At 37.6% G+C, this 21,721-nt stretch overlaps 1 protein-coding gene across 1 annotated transcript in view; it reads right to left on the bottom strand.

Annotated features, from left to right (window-relative positions):
• The window catches only part of Csmd3 (CUB and Sushi multiple domains 3), a 1,323,831-nt gene that overhangs the window by 450,510 nt on the left and 851,600 nt on the right, over positions 1-21,721 (bottom strand). The window contains exon 17 of the mRNA XM_060389430.1: positions 477-615. Within this exon, the coding sequence (XP_060245413.1) occupies positions 477-615 (139 nt within the window). The remainder of the gene's footprint in view (positions 1-476; positions 616-21,721) is intronic.

Below are 21,721 nucleotides of genomic sequence, written 5' to 3'. Positions count from 1 at the left end.
TTTTTTTGGCAAATCTGGTCACCAGGGGAGAAAAATGGTGAATGCATCCTGGATTTGCTTAGGTAAGTATATGATAATACCTATAAGTGTGTTATGTTGGCAGACTGTATTGAAAATTTTTATAAGTTCTTTGTTTTTAGAAATATAGCAGAACTAAATTCACAGGCCCTTAAAAATATAGGACAACTAAACTCATTATATTAAAGGTCATATGTTCATATCTCAGTATTATGCATATGTACAGCTAAAAGGTCTTGCATATCTTAACAGTACAGTTACAGCAGTAAACAACTAAAAATGAACTTGAGAACAGATTGAAAGGTCAAAAGGGGGCAGACCTTCTTAAACATTCAAGACACAGCAATTGATTTTTCTAATAAAATTGCTTATTGAGGTTGTAAGGAAAATGGCAAATGCAAACTATAATGTCTACCCATTCTTGTATAAGATAAAAAAATAAAATCATTTGCAGAGACCTTTCAAATGTAATTTTGATAGAGTGTCCAGGTTCGGCTTCAATCACCCACTCACAATTCAAAGAGTCTTTGTAGTATCCTGGCCATCCTGGTGAAAGAATTACTCCACTTGGAGCTGAAAAGTGGCCACCACATGGAGCTGAAAGATTAAACCAGAGAACAATAAGAATAGATTTTTTAGAATAAGCTATATAAATAGTTTTCAGTCCCAATATTAGTTGATTGATATATTTGATTGATTAATTAATTAATTGAGACAGGTTCTTATTGTTCAGTCTATGCTGTCACAGAAGTCAGTATATAGCTCAGGTTAACCAACTCACAATCTTTCTACCTTTGTATCCTAAGTACTGAGATGATAGGCATTCACTTCCATACCTAATCCAACTAAATGACTCTCTTAACATATCCATTAAGTGGATATTAATACTATTTTGAATGTTAATGGCGTATGTACTCAATCCTTTCTGTAATAAAGAATATCCCCCCTTAAAGAGGTTACATACTTATAAAATTGTGACATAGCTACGCTTATCAGGTCAACTTCTAATTAGCCATTGCCAACTCTCCAGATAATTTTCTTTAAAAAGCTTGTGTGTATTCACGCTCTTCATTTTTACCTTGAAAAGATACCCTGTACTCTGCCAAAGGTTTGGTCATGAGTCTTTGCTTTGAAAACACTGCTAGTTAGAGTCTTTCAGATGCGCTCAGTAGACTCCTGTCATACGTTCAATGCACATCCCATCTGTCTTTCTAAATGAGGATTGATCATCTTACCCCATGTCTGCTCAATTGATTATCTTTTTTTAGGTGTATAGATTTCATTATGTTTATCATATCTTATAGGTCTATATAAGTGAGTATATCCCATGTTTGTCTTTCTCCTTCTGGGATATTTCACTCAGAATGATCTTTTCTAGATCCCACCATTTGCCTGCAAATTTCATGATTTCCTCCTTTTTGATTGCTGAGTAGTATTCCATTGTATAAAAATACCACAATTTCTGTACCCATTCCACCGTTGATGGACATCTGGGTTGTTTCCAGGTTCTGGCTATTACAAATAGAGCTGCTATAAACATGGTTGAGCAAGTGTCCTAAAGCAAAGACTCATGACCAAACCTTTGGCAGAGTACAGGGAATCATAAGAAAGAAGGGGAGTTAGTCTGATGGGGAAAGGATAGGAGCTCCACAAGGACCAAATATATCTGGGCACAGGGTCTTTTCTGAGACTGACATTCAACCAAGGACCATATATGGATATAATCTAGAACCTCCACTCAGATGTAGCCTGTGGTAGCTCAGTAACCAATTGGTTTCCCAAAGTGAGGGGAACAGGGACTATTTCTAACAGGAACTCGATGACTGGCTCTTTGGTCTCCCCACCCCCGAAGGGAGGAGCAGTCCTGTTAGGCCACAGAGGAGGGCTTTGCAGCCAGTCCTGAAGATACCTGATAAAACAGGATCAGATGATTGGGGAGGAGGTCCCCCCCATCAGTGGACTTGGAAAGGGGCACGGTGGAGATGAGGGAGGGAGGGAGGGAGGGACTGGGAGGGAATGAGGGATCAGGACACAGCTGGGATACAGAGTTAATAAAATGTAACTGATAAAATAAAATAAAATAAAATAAAATAAAATAAAACAAAAAAAAAATAAAACAAGCATTTTGAAAATGAAAAAAAAAAAAAAAGAAAAGATACATGAATTGTCAGTGTTTGGTTTCCTCTATTTTTTTTCCTTAAAGTTGTCAAACTTTCTTAATTCACATTGTCTGAACTATAAGCTTCTTTTATTCTACAGTCACTATTTTCATTTATGCAGTGATTTGACTGAGGATGGCCATTATAGACTCATATGCTGCAATGCTAAATCACAAGTGAGTAGAACTCTGTGAAGGATTAGGGGATTAGAAGATGTGGCCTTGTTGTAGGAAGTATACCACTGGTGTCCATTTTGAGGTTTCAAAAGCCCTCACCATTTGCAGTGACTCCCTGCTTATGTTTGTGAACTATAATTGGGAATGCTCAGCTATTGTTTCAGCACTATTCCTACAAGAAGCCTACTGTCATGCCCCTTGTCATGATGCCCATGGACTCTAACCCTCTAAAACTGTAAGTACCAAGCAAACTTTTTATTTTATACAAGTTGTCTTGGTCATGAATATTATCACAGCAATAGAAAACTAAATAAGGGTTTATAATATCACTAGTTCATTCTCTACTGCTATTTCTTACCTGCTTTGTGATCTTTTAATTTGGTTCAACTGCCAAAATTGTGTGCTTTATATATTTTTTTCAGACCATCATTTCCTAGACATGCATTTTGATCTGTTTTGTTAACATTAAATTAAAATTTTTACATAACATTATAATTAATGTTGTATTTATTCCTTACATTTATTTAAACTCAAACACAACTGAAACCAGAAAGACAGCACTGTTGGAATTTTGAACATTAACATATCATTATAGAGAAGAATAAACAAAATTGCAAAGAGAACAGTAGGCCAGGAAAGTCTCAAACCATTTTCTCAAAAGGAGCAAATTGATACCCTATGGCAAATCGCTCAACCTGGCTGTCAATGAAAGTATGCTGGACTTTGTGTCACTAGCATACAACATGAGAATTTCTCCTGCGCTGCAAATCTGTCTAAACAATTGTTGAGCTATATTTTAGGTAATTGGACTGGAGAATTCGATACTACGATGGAGCAGCTGAGAGTGGCCATTGTCACAGTAAATTCTACCGGAGTGGACGCAGGACTAGCCACAGGATTATCACCATGGATTGCTGCAGCCATGAATCATCTGAAGGAATGGGTGGGCATGGGAGTGTTAACAGGCCTTCTGGTGTTGGTCTCCTTGGTTTGCCTGTGGTATATATGCAAGATTAGAGTCTCACAACAGTGTGATGCAGCCATGATCATTCAGGCCTTTACAGCCATTGAAGCAGGACATTCTCCCCAAGCATGGTTGGATACCATAAAAAGCTAAAATGATACGCTCAGGATGCGAGGCTAAGCACTGCACTCAGGGTCAGCCGCTTTGGACCCAGAGAAGAGCATGTCTGATTGCATGCGGGTTGATGCCCCAGGTCCCGCCTCTGAGAAAAAGGTATCGGACGGGTCTGATGCTCTTTGGGTGGATGACACCTAAATGAACATCTGTACAAAGTCCCAATTTATTTCTAATATCAGAGATCAGACCTCTACTCTTGCCTGATGCGTCTAAAACAAAAAGGGGGAACTGTAGAGAGCTGCGGAATGCTATGCCTTAAAGATGGAGCTGGTTTCTGCCTTCCACCTTCCCGATGGTGAGTGCTCTCTGTCACGAACAACTCCACATTTGGCTAAGGCTGAGGATCTGGCTTGCTTCTATGTATGTGGACCTATCTGCATTGCCCCCGTGGCACGCCTGGGTTGGCTACCCAGAGGCTATTTAAGCTGTGGGCTGGCTTTCCCCGGGGTCCGAGGATTGTTCAATGTTCCTGAATAAACTGCATTGAAAAAAAAAAAAAAAAAAGCAAAATGCTGAGTAAAAAAAAAAAAAACAAAAAAAAAACTGATGCAAAATTATTACTTATTGAATTGGTCAATCATATGACCATGTATCTACTAGTATAAAAGAGAAAGCCAGACCTATTTCTTCTTCATTTCTTTTTTGTTTACCTCTTAGTCCCATATCCAACCCTTCCTGATACCTACCCTAGACCTTTCACCTATATCTCCCAACTTAGCTTAAATTAGCATAATCTCATGTCAGGAATACCCAGGAGTTGTCCATATAAAGCATCTCCCTAACTTCTGCACTCAGAGGAACTGTTGCCTAAGCTGTGGCTGAAACAATTTACCTAATGCTTTTCATTGGCTTTTATTCATGTTGACTTGCATGACCTAGTGCTTGCTCAGCCTCTGACCTTCTCCCCTTCATTTGAACTCTGGCCAAATCATATGCTCCACATAAGAAATGTACACAGAATTAAATTTAAATTACAAGATAGTTTTTAATATGTACAATATCAGCAAAAAAATAATAAATGTAATCTAAATAAAGGCCTCAACGCAGTACAAACTATTCCTTTCGTATAATGTTTTCTATTTTCATTAATAGATGTGTGGGGTTGTTTTCATTTTTTCTAACCAACCATGATGAAATGTAACTGTAATACTGTTAAAAGGATCTCTGAGACTGAAGCCTACCTATACTTCATAGCAATACCTTTGTTTGTTTCAAGACAAACCAAACCAAACAACCAAATTTTCTTTTATTGTTTATATTTTTGTTCACTTATTTTGTCTCTATGTTACGTCACATTATTTTGAAACTTACTACTTTGCATAATAATTTTATTCCTGTTATTCATCAATAATGTGAAACAAGACAAAAGACAAATAAGATAATAAACATATAAAACCTGAAGAAGACAGAAAAAAATCTTCATAAAAATCCATTTGAGAAAATCATCATTGGTTTGATGTTTGTTTTTGTTGTTATGAGACAGAGTTTGAAGTGGCTCAAGCAGGCTTCAGATATATAATCCTTCAGTCTTAGCTACCCTTGCTCTGGATTTACAGACATAAAATCCCATCTGGCCTGAATGAAATATTGCTAGGTGAAACTATAAAACATGCTCTTTGTATGAAATGTTCATTAATAAGCCAAATCCAGTTCCTTTAGTGAATCCAATATCATTTCCTAAATGCTTTCTAGGGAGATCATTGTCATGAGTAATGTGCACTCTTTCAGTTTGGATTACATAATTTATTTCATGTAGGTTTGTTATATATGTTTCAAATACAAACCTATATGCATAATAGTCACTGAAATTAACACTATTTAAAAGACAGCACAGAGTATTTCATGAAGGAAAGGTACAGCCAATGTGGAGCATGTTTGGCAGAAATCTTTATTATATCATCAACTCAGGTTGTTCTAGAAAAGCATTTAAGCATTTGTCATTAAATGAAGTAATTAAAAATTAAGGAAGGATGAAAATTAAAGCGTTGATAAGCATGTTGACTGCTCCATCCAATGAATGACAGAGAGAGATGGTTGGGTTCTCTAAAAACAATCATAACAAGGATATGTCTTCTGTGCTTCCTGAAAGACCATTCCTAAGTACTGACCTCACTCAGTGTGGGGTTCAGTGATGTTTATCACATATATTAAAGCAGAATCTCTCCAAAATTATCATTCAAAAATTCTGAGAACAACAAAATCTATAGAAGATCTGAAACTTATTAGAATTTTACTCAGATGGGCCAGTCAGAAAATGTCTCTTGAGCTATGGGTTGTCAAACAAATGCCAGATTGGAGAAGTTGCACAGCAGCAACAGGAAAGAAACCAGAGTATAATACAGGCAATATAGGCAGACTTAAGCAAGGCAGGAACATTCAAGAGGATGAGGAAAACTACTACAGAAAGAAGTGCAGAGCTGAAAGCAGTAGTGAGTGTCTCAGAAATAAAACAAGTTTTCAAAGCATCACCTGGTAATGGTGAATATAAATACAAGATAGGAAACATTAATGAAAATCTAACTTTAAAATGATTAAAAACGGAAGGATGTCACATGCTGGAGAGGTTGTGGAGAAAGGGGAACCCTCCTCCATTGCTGGTGGGAATGTAAATTTGTGCAACCACTTTGGAAATCAATCTGGTGCTTTCTCAGAAAATTAGGAATAGTGTTACCCCAAGATCCAGCTATACCACTCCTGGGCATATAGCCGAAAGATGCTCAACCATACAAAAAGGACATTTGCTCAACTACGTTCATAGCAGCTCTATTCATAATAGAAAGAATCTGGAAACAACCTACATGTCCCTCAACCTAGGAATGGATACAGAAAGTGTTGTTCATTTACAAAATGGAATGCTACTCAGCAATTATAAACAAGGAAATCATGAAATTTGCAGGCAAATGGATGGACCTATCATCCTGAGTGAAGTAACCCAGAAGCAGAAAGACACACATGGTATTTATTCACTTATACGTTGATATTAGCCATATAATATAGGATAAATATACTAAAATCTATAGTCCTAATGAAGCTAAAAAACAAGGAGGAGGGAAGAGGCAGAAACCTCATTCAGAAGGGCAAACATGATAGACATTAGAAGTAGGAGAAGACAGGGAACAGGACAGGAGCCTTCCACAGAGGGCCTCAGAAAGACTCTACCCATCAGGGTATTGAAGCAGATGTTGACTCATCGCCAAACTTTGGGCAGCTTTTAAGGAATCTAATGGAAGAGGGGGAGATAGACAGACCTGGAGAGGACAGGAGCTCCACAAGGAGAGCAGCAGAGAAAAACAAAATTGTGCTCAGGGGATCCTGCAGAGCCAGATGAATCAAGCAAGGACCAGGCATGGAGAGGACCTAGACTCTCTGCTCAGCTGTAGCCCGTGGGCAGCTCAGTCTCCATAGTGGTTTTCTAGTAAGGGGAGTTGGGGCTGTCTCTGCCATGAGCTCAGTGTCAAGCTCTTTGATCACCTCCCTCTGGAGAGGTAGCCTAAGCAGGCCACAGAGAAAGAGGATCTAGCAGTCCTGATGAGATCTGATAGGCTAGGGTCAGATAGTAGAGGAGAAGGGCCTCCCCTCTCAGTGGACTATAGGAGAGACATACTGGGGGAAGAAGTAGGGAGGGTAGGTCTAGGAGGAGATGAGGTAGGGGGCTACAGCTGGGATGGAAAGTGAATGAATGAAAATAAACAATGATAAAGAAAAAATTTAAAAATGAAAAGCAATTAATTGTTTTTTTTAATTTATATTAATCACAGTTTATTTACTTTGTATAACAGCCATAGTCCCCTCCCACATTCCCTCCTAATTACACCCTCCTTCCCTATCTCCTCCCTGCCCACTTCCAAGTCCACTGATATGGGAGGACCTCCTCCCCTTTCATCTGACCCTGGTTTATCAGGTATTTTCAGGACTAGCTGCAAAGTCCTCCTCTGTGGGCTAACAAGGCTGCTCCTCCCTTGGGAGGGGGGAGATCAGGGGGAAGGTCAAAGAGCCCGTCATTGAGTTCATGTCAGAAATAGTCCTTATTCCCCTTACTAGGGAACCCACTTGGATTCTGAGCTACCACGGGCTACATCTGAGCAGAGGTTCTAGGTTATATCCATACATGGACCTTGGTTGGAGAAACAGTCTCACAGAAGCCCCCTGTGCCCTGATCCTGGAGCACAAAGACACACACGGTATATACTCACTTATAAGTAGGTACTAGACATATAAGATAGGATAAACATACTGAAATCTATACACCTAAAGAAGATAAACAAGAAAGAAGACCAGGAGTAAGATGATCAATCCTCACTTAGAAAGACAAATGGGATGGACATTGGAAGTAGGAGAAAACAAGTAACAGGACAGGAGCCTACCACAGAGGGCTTCTGAAAGACTCTACCTAGCAGTGTATCAAAGCAGATGTGGAGACTCATAACTAAACCTTCAGCAGAGTATAGGGAATCATATGAAAGAAGGGGGAGTTAGTATGACCTGGAGAGGACAGGAGCGCCACAAGGAGCCACTTATTGTTTAAATATAAAAATTTGGTATATTATACTTATGAAAACACTATATTATGTAATAATTTTCTTTATATAATATAATTTTATTGTATTTATATTTTATCATATATTATATATTATTGCATATTATATATTTTTTTATTTTCAGCTTAATATCATTTGACTTAAGCTTAACAATATCAACAAAATAATAAATTTTATATTCCTGTCATTTTTCCCAAGATTAAAATAAATAATAACTTTTGAAACTTCAGAAATACATATACATTTTATATCTAAAGTAAGTTTATATATCCTTAAATTTAAAGGTGGAAAACTGAAGAAAAGAATATCAATGACAGTCATTATCTTTGATTAGTAAAGAAATTTTGGAATACTTATCAGGAATGAAGCTGTGGGCCTAAAGAGGTGTTTTCTAATATCCCTGCATTAAATCAATTCTTTCTTCCTTCATCAATCATACTTGTTATGCAACATAAAAATAACTTTAAAAATTGTTTCTCTGGAGACTTAATTAAAAATAAAATTGTTTCTATTTGTCAAGTGGTATGCTAAAACAACCCCAGGTCAGGGAAGGTGACATATCTCTAATAACAGCTTCATTGATCGTGGGACCAATGATGGTAGAAATAAGAATGTAGCAAGTCTCCAGCTGCAGCTGGGCTATTTAGCAAGACAGAGTGTGGTTGGGAGTGGGGGGAAGGCAGGCACAGGCAAACCAAATGAAAAGAAAGACAAAAATGAAAACACAGAGAAACAAAAGCTTGAGAGATAGTTGAGTGATAGTTCTGCATGTATGGTTAACAAGCATGAAAACCTGGGTTCGATACCCAACACAACAACATCTGGTTGTAATAATGTGAGCCTATAATTCTAGCACATGGAAGGTTGAGGCATGTCAATTAGTAACTAAGGTCAACTTTGGCTACATAGTAAGGTGAAGGCTTGCCTGGGATACAGGAGACACTAGAGAGAGAGAGAGAGAGAGAGAGAGAGAGAGAGAGAGAGAATATCAATAGAGAGAGAGAATCAAGAGAGAGAGAATCACTATTAATTTGAATAATTATGGGAATAAAGATTAAAAATAACATATTTTTAATAAAGATTTGAAAAGAGGTATCCTCACTGTAAGGAATTCTAAAATGGTTTAGTTACTTGGCATACTTTTCTTACAAAGATGTTATGTTTCTGTATAGTTTTGAAAAGCCAGAAACTGAAAATATTAAAAGTAATTAAGTTCTATGAAAATGATATGCTCATGTTAGAGGACATGTGGGATTCACAGAAGACAGTTAATTTGATCTTTTAAGGATGAATCAGAGTTCTTCACGACAGAGAATATAAAGGATATTGTACATAAAATAACAGCATATGGGAAGGCATACAGGGTTGAGTAAGTATAATGTCTTTGTTTATTAATTTTTATTTTTTATATTTATCACAGGTTATTTACTTTGTATCCCAGTTGCAGCCCCCTCCCTTTTCCTTCCCAATCCTACCCTCCTTCCCTCATCTTCTCCCTGCCCCTTTCCAAGTCCATTGCTAGGGGGAGGTCCTCTTCCCCTTCCATCTGACCCTAGCTTATCAGGTATCTTCAAGACTGGCTGCCATGTCTCCTCTGTGGCCTAGCAAGACTGAACTTCTCCCGGGGGGTGGGGGGGAGCAGAGGTAAAGGACCCAGTTATTGAGTTCATGTCAGAAATAGTCCCTGTGCTCCTTACTAGGGTACCCACTTGGTTACTGAGCTACCATAGGCAACATCCATGCAGGGGGTCTAGGTTATATCCATACATGGTCCTTGGTTGGAGAAACAGTCTCATAGAGGGCCCTTGTGCCCTGATATATTTTGTCCTTGTGGAGCTCATGTATTCTCTAGGTCATACTAACTCTTCCTTCTTTCATATGATTCTCTGCACTCTGATGAAGGTTTGGTTATGGTTCTCTGCATCTGTTTTGATACACTGCTAAGTAGAGTCTTTCAGAAGTCCTCTGTAGTAGGCTTCTGTCCTGTTACTTGTTTTTTCCTACTTCCCCTGTCCATCCCATTTGTCTTTCTAAGTGAGGATTGATCATCTTACTCCGGGTCCACTTTCTTGTTTATCTTCTTTAAGTGCACATATTTTAGTATGTTTATCCTATCTTATAAGTCTATATAAGTGAGTATATACCGAGTGTGTCTTTCTGCTCTTGGGATACCTCACTCAGGATGATCTTTTCTAGATCCTACCATTTGCCTGCAAATTTCATGATTTCCTTGTTTTTAATTGCTGAGTAGTATTCCATTGTGTAAAAGTAAGTATGATGTTTTTGACTAATACCAAATCAGGTCTTGTAAGACCAAGAAGAGATAGGAGATGATGAAAGTAAATGTATTAGAAAAGCAAATGGCAGTTTAAATTATTAAAACAAAGCATAATTAATTGAAAAATTATATAACAAATGTTAAGGTTTTCATGTAGATAGATCATGCATGTATAGTGCATTTGGACCTTCTGAGATCAAGAAAGATACTCCCCCCAAAATTATAAAGGCTTAATCATAATCTGACATAAGGCTATTACAGTAAAGAGATGAATGATATATTTAGAATATAAAGTCAAAAACATTTATTGATGACAGAATGTGACACAAAAAATGCAAAAGAACCAAAGTTTGTCCTTAGATTCTTGGCATATAAAACAGGATAGATGCTGATTTCATTTAAAACAATGGGGAGCTCTAAGCACACAGGAGTTACACATATACAATTTAGTGTTAAACTTTGAGTGTCCTACTACTTTTATGTCAACTTGACCCAAGCCATAATCACCTGAAAGCAGGGAACCTGAACTGAGCAAATGCCTCTTAATGTTGATCTGTAGGTTTCCCTGCAGATCAATTTCTTAATGACTGATGAGGCTGATCTCAGCCCATTGTGGGTGGTACCAGCTCTGGGTTGATGGTCCTGGGTTCTATGTGGAAGCAGGCTGAACAGGCCAGGAGGAAAAAGCCAGTAAGCAGCAACCCATCCATGGCTTCTGTTTCAGTGCCTGCCTCAGTTCCTGTTCTGTTTGATTTCATATCCTGCTTACCTTCCCTGTTGAATGTGTATGGGAATGTAAGCCAAACAAACCTGTTCCTCCCCAATTTGCTTTTGGTCATGCTGTCTCATCATGGCAATAGTAAACCTAACTAGGGCAGAGAGTTTGTAAAATATATATATTATAAAGAAGAAGGCAAAGCTAAATGACGAGAAGGACCTTGGGGAGGACTCTTAATTCTCATTTAGAAGAGCAAACAGAATAGACACCAGAAGCAGGTGAAGAGAGGGAACAGAATGGGAGCCTAGTATAGTTGTCCTCTGAAAGATTCCACCCAGTAGGGGATGGAAACAGATGGTAAGACTCATCATCTTTGGGCAAAGCACAGAGAGCCTTGTATGTTGGGGGTTGGCCTAGTGGCTGTGTATTCTAATGTTAATTACTAGTCCCCCAGATCTTGTCCTTGCTCAGAAGAGCACATTCTCACATAAACCTATCTTTGTTGTCTAAACCTATCCTTGTTGTTTAAACCTTCCTAAGTTATCATATTTGATTGGTTGATTAAACAGCCTATTCATGGGCAGGACCAAATGGTGTAGACATGGCCAATGTTCCCTCACCTGGAGAGGACAGGAGAATCACAGAAAACAGACAGATGGAAAGAGAGGAGGAAGGAGGACACCAGGATCGGTTAGTGTGGAGAAAAAAAAACAAAAAACAAAACAACACCCAATAAAACCCATCATGGGCCAAGAGGAAGGACTCCAATAATGGCATGAAAAGGCCCAGATGAAGTACACAACCAAGTACCATGGGATTATGGATTGAATGTAGACCAGATGAGAAGGATTAAGGAGGACAGCATTGGACGGGGATTGGGAGATGCATGGTGAAGTTATTGAGCCATCATAGGTGAAATATCTGCACGACCCTTATTTTAAATAAGGCAATTATAAAATCTAACAGATATCAGTGTCTTATTATTTGTGATAATAGGTTAGTAATACCACTGTTATAATTTAAGGGCTATAATAAGTATTACATAGCCCAGCATTCATTTATTTATTTTATTTTATTTACAACAATACTTATGGAAGAGTGGGGGTATAGGAGAACCTGGAGGGGAAAGAAGTACCCAAAAAGACCAACAGAGCCAGTAAATTTGGGCCCAGGGGGAGCTGCAGAGACTGATGCACCAACCAAGGGCCATGCCTAGAAAGGACCTAGGGCCCCTGAACAAATGAAAGCAATAGGTAGCTCAGTCTCCATGTGGGTGTCCTAGTAAGGGTAACAAGGACTTTTTCTGACATGGACTCTGTTTCCTGCTCTTTGCTCGCTTCTCTCTGGTGGGGCAGCCTTGCCAGGCCACAGAGGAAGAGGATGCAGGCAGTCCTGATGAGATTTGATAGGCTGGAGTCAGTTGGTAGGGGAGGAGGGCTCCCCCTTTCTGAGTACTAGGGGAGAGAAATAGGGGAAAAGAAAGAGGGAGGGATGGTGGGATAGGGAGATGTGGAGGGAGTGGGTACCAGGATGCAAGGTGAGTAAATTAAAACAAACAACAACAACAACAACAACAACAAACCTGGAGCCTTTTGTGTGGACTCATTATTAACACAGGCTGTATTAAAGCTTTAATGAAGATGTGAATATTTACAAAATAGAGTGGTGGACTATGCAGCCTTTTATAAAATGATTTTATATGAAATCAAATATTAGCCATTATATCACCATATTTATGATAGATTTTGTGTTGTGGTGTTCCTTGCTCCTAAAAGTGTAAATTAAGAAAGTAGTAACTGCTCTGTGGCCTAACAGGACTGCTCCTCCCTTCGGGGGTGGGGAGACCAAAGAGCCAGTCATTGAGTTCCTGTTAGAAATAGTCCCTGTTCCCCTCACTTTGGGAAATCAATTGATTACTGAGCTACCACAGGCTACATCTGAGTGGAGGTTCTAGGTTATATCCATACATGGTCCTTGGTTGAATGTCAGCCAGTCCTGAAGATACCTGATAAAACAGGATCAGATGAATGGGGAGGAGGTCCCCCCTATCAGTGGACTTGGAAAGGGGCACGGTGGAGATGAGGGAGGGAGGGAGAGACTGGGAGGGAATGAGGGATCGGGACATGGCTGGGATACAGAGTTAATAAAATGTAACTGATAAAAAAAATAAAAAATAAAAAATAAAAAATTAATAAAAAAAATAAAAATAAAAAAAAGAAAGTAGTAACTGTTAAAATTATTTCTTAGATTTTACAAAACAACAAAATAGCTCAAGGTTACTTCATCTAGACAAAGCTCAGTTTGAGGAAGCTTTAGAAAGGATCCTTCTTCTTCAAAGCAGCCCCTTGCCTGCCTTCTTTGACTTGGAAAATTTACTTTAGAAACCATGAAGTATTCTCTCTTTCTATTTGGGATATAAATCTTTCAATACTCAAGCAGATTCTCACAATTTTTACAACCCAGGAATTATGCCTCTTCTTTCAAATGTCATCAAAAGTCCTTTGCCTAATCTCAGTGGGAGGGTAGGAAATGACTTCATTCTGTTCCAGTTAGGGAACACAAATGAGCTATCACACTAGGAGGCCTCCTCTTTACCTTCCCCAGCAGTTTTACACCACTGCTTAGAAAACCTGCCTTTCTTGGAGAGCAGTTTACCTCAGGATCATGATGATCCTGAATATCCTTATAAAAGGAAATTATGTATTATTTACTTACTAAAAGTATTTTTGGTTTTCTACACTTTCTAGTTTTAAAGATGGATAAATATCATACAATATTTGAATTGATAGGAATCATGAAGCCAAGTAATTGTAGAGATTAGACTCATAATAAAATCTCTAAATTACAAGTTAGGAACTACTCCATACTAAATATATTTAATTTTCCAAGAAAAATATTTATTTAAGCAATGTTTACTGTCTTTACTGTTGCTTTATTGGAGACAAAGACTGGCAGAAATTGATGCGAGACTATTCAGTCTAAAGGTCCTTGACATAACTTGAGGCTTCTACACGCTATGCTAATGGCTTTATTGTAATTATTTTTTCATTTGTTGATAAAAAGCATTGTGTCTGTTATGTCTGACAGTTTACTATCTGCTAAAACCTTTTTTTTTCATTTTTAAAATCTATAATAGTTTATCTGCCCTGCACAGACACACAAATTGATTTTTTTATTATTGTTTTTATTGTGTCTGTGTGAGTGAACACCTTGGGTAAGAGGAAGGCTGCAGAGACCAGGAGCTAGAGTTAAAGGCATTTATGAGCTGCCTGATATAAGTGTTAGTGGGAATCTGTAGTTAGAACCTCTGGAGGATCAAGTGCTCTTTACCATTGAATTTTCTCTACAGTTCTGAGAGAATTTGTAAAAGGCAGGTAGATGAAGTCAACATGAAATATAATACATACTTGAGCTCAGGGGAAGATTCTGACATAAAAGGTAAATAAGGCAATGCTTCAGAGACAGGGAAAAAAAAAACCTATTCCCTGAAGGAGAAGTTTCCAAAAGATACTTTAAAGCATTTGCAGAGGAGAGAGATCAGGAAGTAAAAAGTAAGTGGAGAACAGTATATGTGCTTTCTAGCTAATGTGGAAAAAATGTTCATGCAAATTTGCAATTTAGTTTAGTTTTTTTTTTTTTTTTTTTTTTGTTTTTTTTTTTTTTTTTTTTTTTTGTGTGTGTGTGTGTGTGTGTAGGAATTATAAGATGCAAGTATTTCAAAATTGGTCCATACCTAAGAAGCTTGTTAAAGTATATATTTACAGAATACAACACTTGAGTTATAAGACAGGATCCACAATTCAGTGATAGAGAAACAGCCCATGGTGATCCCTCCGATTATTTTGTTTGGAACACATAGACCGACCCCATTAAAACATAAGCAGATTTGGATAGATATGGTGTGTCTCTACCTCAGACCTGAATGTTCTCTCTCCAGTTTCTGAAACAAAAAAAAAAAAAAAGGTGAATTATGGGTATAAATGAAAAAGATCCTCCCTAGGTTTGTTTTTGAACCCTTGATACTCAGTTGTTGATGCTGTTTGGAAAGTTTTGAAAACCTTTAGGAAGTAGAACTTTGATGTATAAATAAGGCAGTAGAGGTAAACTTCGAGGTTTCATAGTCTGGACCTGTTTCTTTTTTTCTCTATTTGACTTCTGACTGCCATTCAGTCCTCTAGTTTCTTGTGTCATCTCTTCCCTAACACAAGGAAATGTTTCCCTTCCAGAATAACAAGCCAGGATGAACCCTTTGTTCCCTTGCTAGGATATTTTATCACAAGGACAGAAAAGTCAGTAGGACAGGAGAAAACTTGGATATGCTAGTGAGATGCAGCTTGATGCTAAACTATTCCCATTTTTCAGCAATGAATACAGCATATATAAAAAAATAAATAAAAGGGTGACCTGGTTCTTTTCTCCAATTTAATTTTTCTAATACACAAAATAGTTTGCATTCATGTTTTTGTTCATTTCTTTAATTTTTACTAAAATGAACATGCTCAAAACTCCTAGTTTACATTAAGATGAACGTGGGTCCATACTCTTCAGGTAAAATTCTCTTCAATAACAGTTATGAGGAAATTAGAAGTTTGACAGCAGGAGGTGATGTCGGTAGACAGGTTATACTTGAATCCTCAGCAGGGAATTGGAGATGCAAAGCTGAAATTTTAATCACAGGTATAGCAACAATAAATTTAAAAAGCAAGCATTCCAGTGTTTTGGTGAGAAAGATGAACTTTCTGTGGAGGATGTTAGGTCTTTATGAGAGACCAAAGAATTAAGAATCAGTGGGTATTATTTTAAAACTTAAGGCACAAGCCTGAACAGAGGCCAGCAAATGGAGATATGTCCAGCCGCCTGTGGGGGGGAAAAAAAAAAAACAGCCTTAATGCATTCTTTCCCTGCCCACTAATTATACAGTTGCTAGGAAACTGGCCGATAAGACCAGGCCAGAACTATTTGTGGTCTTCGCGCCTAAAGTGAAACAATCATTTCAAAAGTCAATTTCCCTTACCCAATCATGTAACGCCAAAGCATGTAAGTCCCTGCTTGAGGTTTTTCCCTTTAAAAACCTTGTTCCCCCAGACAGCGGGCCACATTCCTCCTCTGTTTCTGCAGGAGATTTATGTCTCATGTTTGAACACGAATACAATAAAAAAGCCCTCATGTATTTACAGCGGAGTCTATTCCCGATCTTTTGGGGTTCTCATGAACTGGGCACAACTTCTACATGTTACAGGGCATGGCTGGCAATCTTTGCCCTACCTTGGGGTGGGGCTTTCCCTCTTTCAGGAGCCCTTCACTACATGATCCAAACAGTTTGGTTCCTCCTGCCCTTTCTGCCCTTTGCTCTTGCAATTTCCTATCTCTCCCCCTTCAACTTTCCCCTGCCTTTCTCTCTCTCCTGCTCTCTCTTTCTCTCTCACTTTCTGTCTCTCCTCCTCTTCTCCTCTTTCTCTCTCTATGTGATTTTCCTCTCTCTCTCCCTCCTCCCCCTCATCCCATGCTGCTTCCAATAAACCAGCATTTATATAATATAGCCTTGTCTCTCCATTAGCTCATTCTGTTTTATTTAATCAATCAAGAGATTCCTGGTAAACTCACCATCTCACATAGCACCCTGGTGCTTCCGTTGTTGCTACCTTTCTGTAATTTGCTTTATATTTCTAACTGTGCTAAATGATCATTAAATATATATAACCTATGAACATTGGGTGATGACTAAATAAAACTAAGAGTCATTCATATTTAAAACTATCATTAAAAATATGAAGCTATATACACAGAAATGGAAGAGTTTGAATGCCCCAGAAACTTGAGTCTTGATTCCACTTGTTCAATTTTTAAGTTTTTTTTTTTTCCGTTCCTTTTTCAAATTTACCCTAACAAAATTTAGGAGATAAACTTTCCTGATGGCTATTATTTCTTTCCTTATGATAGTTCTCCAGATGAAACTCAGTATTACATAAAAATAAAAAAAAAAGAAGTTCATCCTTTGAGATAAATATGTGCATGTGTGAACACACATTGTATTAGAATTACAAATCAGTTCTGATATATGCACAGAGTTGTTACTCTAATTGCTTCTTCAAAAGAATTCTCTCCACAGAGAATGTGATGTCTGTGCAGAAGGGCTTCCTTTCCTCTGAGGCTAATTGAGATTCAAGAGAAAACTCCTTATCTTCAATGAGGAAGTTCATCAGGCATGCAAGTCCCGCCTTGCCTCCAAACAGTTCTCTAGGGGCTCCAGTTCCATCCTATTCATTCTAAAAATTTTCTCAGATATCTCACTAGGGAGTGGGAGGGAACATAAACCAGAACAATTCAGAGAGATCTATTTGGAGGACAAGAAAGTTTTTGCTTGAGTAAGCATTTTATGAAGCATTCTGAAATCATTAGAGCAAATACAAAGCATGGTTTATTTCTGTTTCTTCTTGACTTCTACTTCAAATATGCACTGTCAAATCCCCGTCTTCCTAAAAACAAATATCTTAGATTTATACTGTAACTTTATATATTTGGTTGTGAGCCTAGCCTTCAACGGCTGAGCCATCTCTCCAGCCCTAAATTTATAACTACTTTCAATATTAAAAATAACACAACAACAGCAACAACAAACCTTTTCATTTTATTTTCAAACCCTTTGCTCCCCTTTATCCATTATTCAAGACACATCTCTGGGTAATGGAGGAAAGCATGCATTGGGAAGGCTCCCACTTGCTGAATCTCTGTCCCACTCTTGGAAGAGAGAAACGGTGGCCTCTTTCACATTTTATCCTCCAGCTCTCCTTTGAGGAGAGAGTTAAGGATAGTATGAAGGCAGTGGTGATATTACTAAGTATTATAAATGCTTGCTGTCAAATCAGGAGAATCAATGAGTCTTTTGGAAATTCAAAGATTCAGGCAGGACAGGTCTTTTAGTACCTGATTCCCCAACAGAGCAAACTCAACAATTTCTAGGTATTGCTATGGTCCTGGCTCTTATGATAAATTTACGATCTCTCCTTGTTTTTAATTTATTAAGAAGCCAGTTCCAATTATTCATTTCGGTACTTGGTTGATATAGAAGACACTCATATCTTTTAATTGTCAAACTGTTGGAACTACAGGACTCTCACTGTTGGGATCTGTAAGCAGGCATCTCTATTGCCAGCTCCAAGGGACCTGACAAACTGGAATCAAGCATCTGTGAAGCTACCTACGGACCACCTGAAACCACCTGCTCATGCTCTGGATCACCTCTTAAGAGAACTTGCACCACCTCCAATCTCTCTCTCTTGCCCTACCCAGAGGTTTCTGTGACCCCTCCCCTCTTCCCTTAATAAGCCTCCTATGTGGAACCAGTCCTGTGGAGTGATTTGTGAACTCACCATGTAACTTTGCTGCACAAGCCTACCACTCACTATCTCCAACTTACTAGCTATTTATTATTTTCTTCCCCCATGTTCAGTAGTCATGAAAGACATGACATCTGTAGATTCAGTGAGTAAGCATACTTGGTGATTACACTTCTTCGTTCACATATGCATCTACATTCTCCATGAGCAAGTCTTCTTAAGTGCTTACATTCAGCTTGGATTACGGTGAAGGATTTACTATTCATTCTCCTACATCAGTGTGAACAAAATCCTCAACATGAATCTAACAGTTACAAATAGAAACAAACAAACAAACAAACGTAGATACATAGATTTCTCTTATTCCCTAAGTTCAGCTTGGATGGGTTATAAGTGAAAGACTAAACTTGTTGAGAGAAAAGAATTAACTTACACATCCTACATTGGGTCTATAAACCTCAACTGTCTGAAAGATTTTAACATTTATTTATTTATTTTTCTTTTAGCTAAGTGTCTATATTAGTAATTAGGATGCTATAGAAAACATTAGCTTCAGTTCTTCGTATTCATATTTGCTAGTAATGTTTTATTTTTATTTTTTGTTAGAAACACTGCAAAGACCATATTGTTTGAAATTATGAGACTCAACAACAGGCAACTTTTTATTCAGTCAATTTTAACTTAGCATCTTAATTAAATTACCAGCTTTGAGCCAATAGACTTATGCAACTCTTCCAATGTATTTCATTAAGGGGAATCTTTTTTTTTTCCTATAAAAAAGCTCAGTGAATATTTTATGCCCTAATCATATTCAAGAACATGGCCATGTAACCAGAAAGGCCAATATTCTGTTTCTATTTTTGTGGGGAGCTTGCTTTAGAATAAAGAGGGTGCTACTGGCTACAGTGTAATTGGTGCAGGCTGCTAACATTTAGGAGGAAATATATATGCATCATAGTCTTAAGAAATAAAAAAAAAGGATTATGAAAAAACAGATATGCTCAGAAAAAAATGAGACATAATTTACTTGTAAATTCAAACTACAAACCTCAGTATGTCCATGAGAATTTTGTTTTTTAGGAGAATACCAGTATGTTACAAACAGAACTCAGAGATGTTGGCATGAAAGTGTTAATGAAATTTGACACTAGATAAAACTAATTAAGAAAGTGAACAAAACAGTAAAATATTCAAGACATCTCAGGATGATTACTCGAACCAAGGGTAAGTACAGAGGTGAGAAAAGAGAAAAAGAAGTAAAAGAGAGACATACTAGTATTTTTAATTAAGTGAAATTTAGTTTAGATTTGCTTAAGAAATTTCCCATATAGATTTATGTAACCTCATAATTCATTATTGAGACAATATGATTTTTCATCATTGTCTTGGTTTGGTTTCTGTTGCTCTGATAAAACACAATCATCGAAAGCAGCTTGAGGGAAGAAGGGTTTATTTCAGCCTAGTGTGCCACAGCATTCTGGCAAAGGAAGTCAGGGAAGAAACTCGAGGTAGGAACCTGGAGGCAGAAACTGAGGCACAGGCCATGCGTGAGTGCTGTATACTGGTTTGCTTCCTATAGCTTAAGCAGACGAGTTTCTTATACCATCTATAACCATCTGCCCAGCCATGACACCATCTACAATGAGCTGGCCCTTTCCAAAATCATTAACCAATAAAAGTACTGGGGGCATTTTCTCAATTGAGATTTCCTCTTCCCAAATGTCTTTAGTTCTGACAAGTTGACATAAAATTAGCCAGCATTAAGCTATAAAATACATATTTCAGAGTTTATGGCAAAATAGCAGATAGTTTTAAATCAAATGCTCATTTTCACTCTTCAAATTAACTCCCTTCTGCTTCAGAATTCCTGACTGTCATACTGTAACAATTCTTTGTTTTCAAATGCCATAAACCAATGAATATAAATGATCATACTGAGGAAGTAAGAAGTATTTCTTTCTGGGTCTGCAACAGAGATAGAAGAAGTTATTTACGGTCAGGTCAACTGTTTTGCTTTTTTAATCAAAAAACTGGAGGTGACTTAGATCTCACTGTCTGAGACCTTGAGGAGAATTTTCAAATCTCTTGATGCGATACTTCTATTAACTTCTCTTCAAATACATTGGTGGCTTTATGATTGTGAAGTACAAAACAAGCATTTATAAAGTTGGAACACAGCACAGAAAGTAGCTTGAAAAGATATGTCGAAAACTTTACTTCTTATTTAAAAATTCATAATTTCTTTTAGTAAGGGAAAGAATGTTTCCACTATCCAAGAAGAGAGCTTCTCAAGTGAAACATTGTAATGTGACAAACTCATCATTTTGTGGGACAGAGCACAGCACTGTACCTGCCACTTGGTCTTTCAGATAAGGCAGGAGTTCTAAGCAGATATAAGTGGAGGAGAGGATAGAGAAGGGAAGAAAAAGGTTTACTGGGGGAGGGGCATGGGAGGAGAAGAGGGAGAGAGGCTGGGATTGGGAGGTGATGAGGGAGGGGGCTACAGCTGAGATACAAAATGAATAAATGTTCATTAATAAAAAATAAATTAATAAACAATAAAAGACAATTATGTAAGCATGGGGAGAAAGGAAAAGATAAATTGATGATGATTATCTCAAGTTTAAGTATACCTTGAATATAAGAGTTTGTGGAAATATTTGTGAAGCTGGTATTTATTATTTAAAATGTTGACACCCCAAATAAAAGAAAATCATTATCAGTTATCTTGCTCACTAATGATTCTTTCACACTTTTTGTATAATTTCCAAGTTTGCCTAGATTATGTTAGACAATTGAGCCATCTAACAGCAAGATTGTTAAGAAAACTGTATAAACAGGTGGGGGGAAAAGAAAAACAAAAAGAATTGAAATTTCAGTGTACATTCAAAGGGACATTACAGAAAAAATGGCACTTGGAAAAGAGCAATGAAAAATAGAATATCCAGGTGAATTCTTGATGCTAAAAGATCATACTTTATCATAGTGATGACTATTAGAAACTTTTGAACAAGTCATATGGAAAACATTTTTTAAGTAGATCCAGCTGAAGGACAACTTCTTGGGAACTAGAATGCTTTTTCAGGGAGGAGAGAGGGTTGGCATGATGCATGGCTAATCAGACCTTCCCCATCAGCCCAGCACATTCCTCAGGGGACTGGTTGGCACCAACATACCTCCAATTACAGTATTTGGGGAACCCCTAATTCACATCATTTTGCTTTCCTACAGTGAGGGCTTTCTTTTAGTCTTCAGTAACAGTGCTTTCAGGAATAATGATTATCACTTTTTTTAGCCTCTTAATTTTTGTTAAATAAAAATATATATTTATTTGTACCCATATTGGCCCCTATTTA

Source organism: Meriones unguiculatus, chromosome 8 (genome assembly GCF_030254825.1).
Source record: "Meriones unguiculatus strain TT.TT164.6M chromosome 8, Bangor_MerUng_6.1, whole genome shotgun sequence".
Taxonomy (NCBI): Eukaryota; Metazoa; Chordata; class Mammalia; order Rodentia; family Muridae; genus Meriones; species Meriones unguiculatus.
Note: the sequence above shows the minus strand (reverse complement) of the source record. Positions and strands in the feature narration are given on the sequence as shown.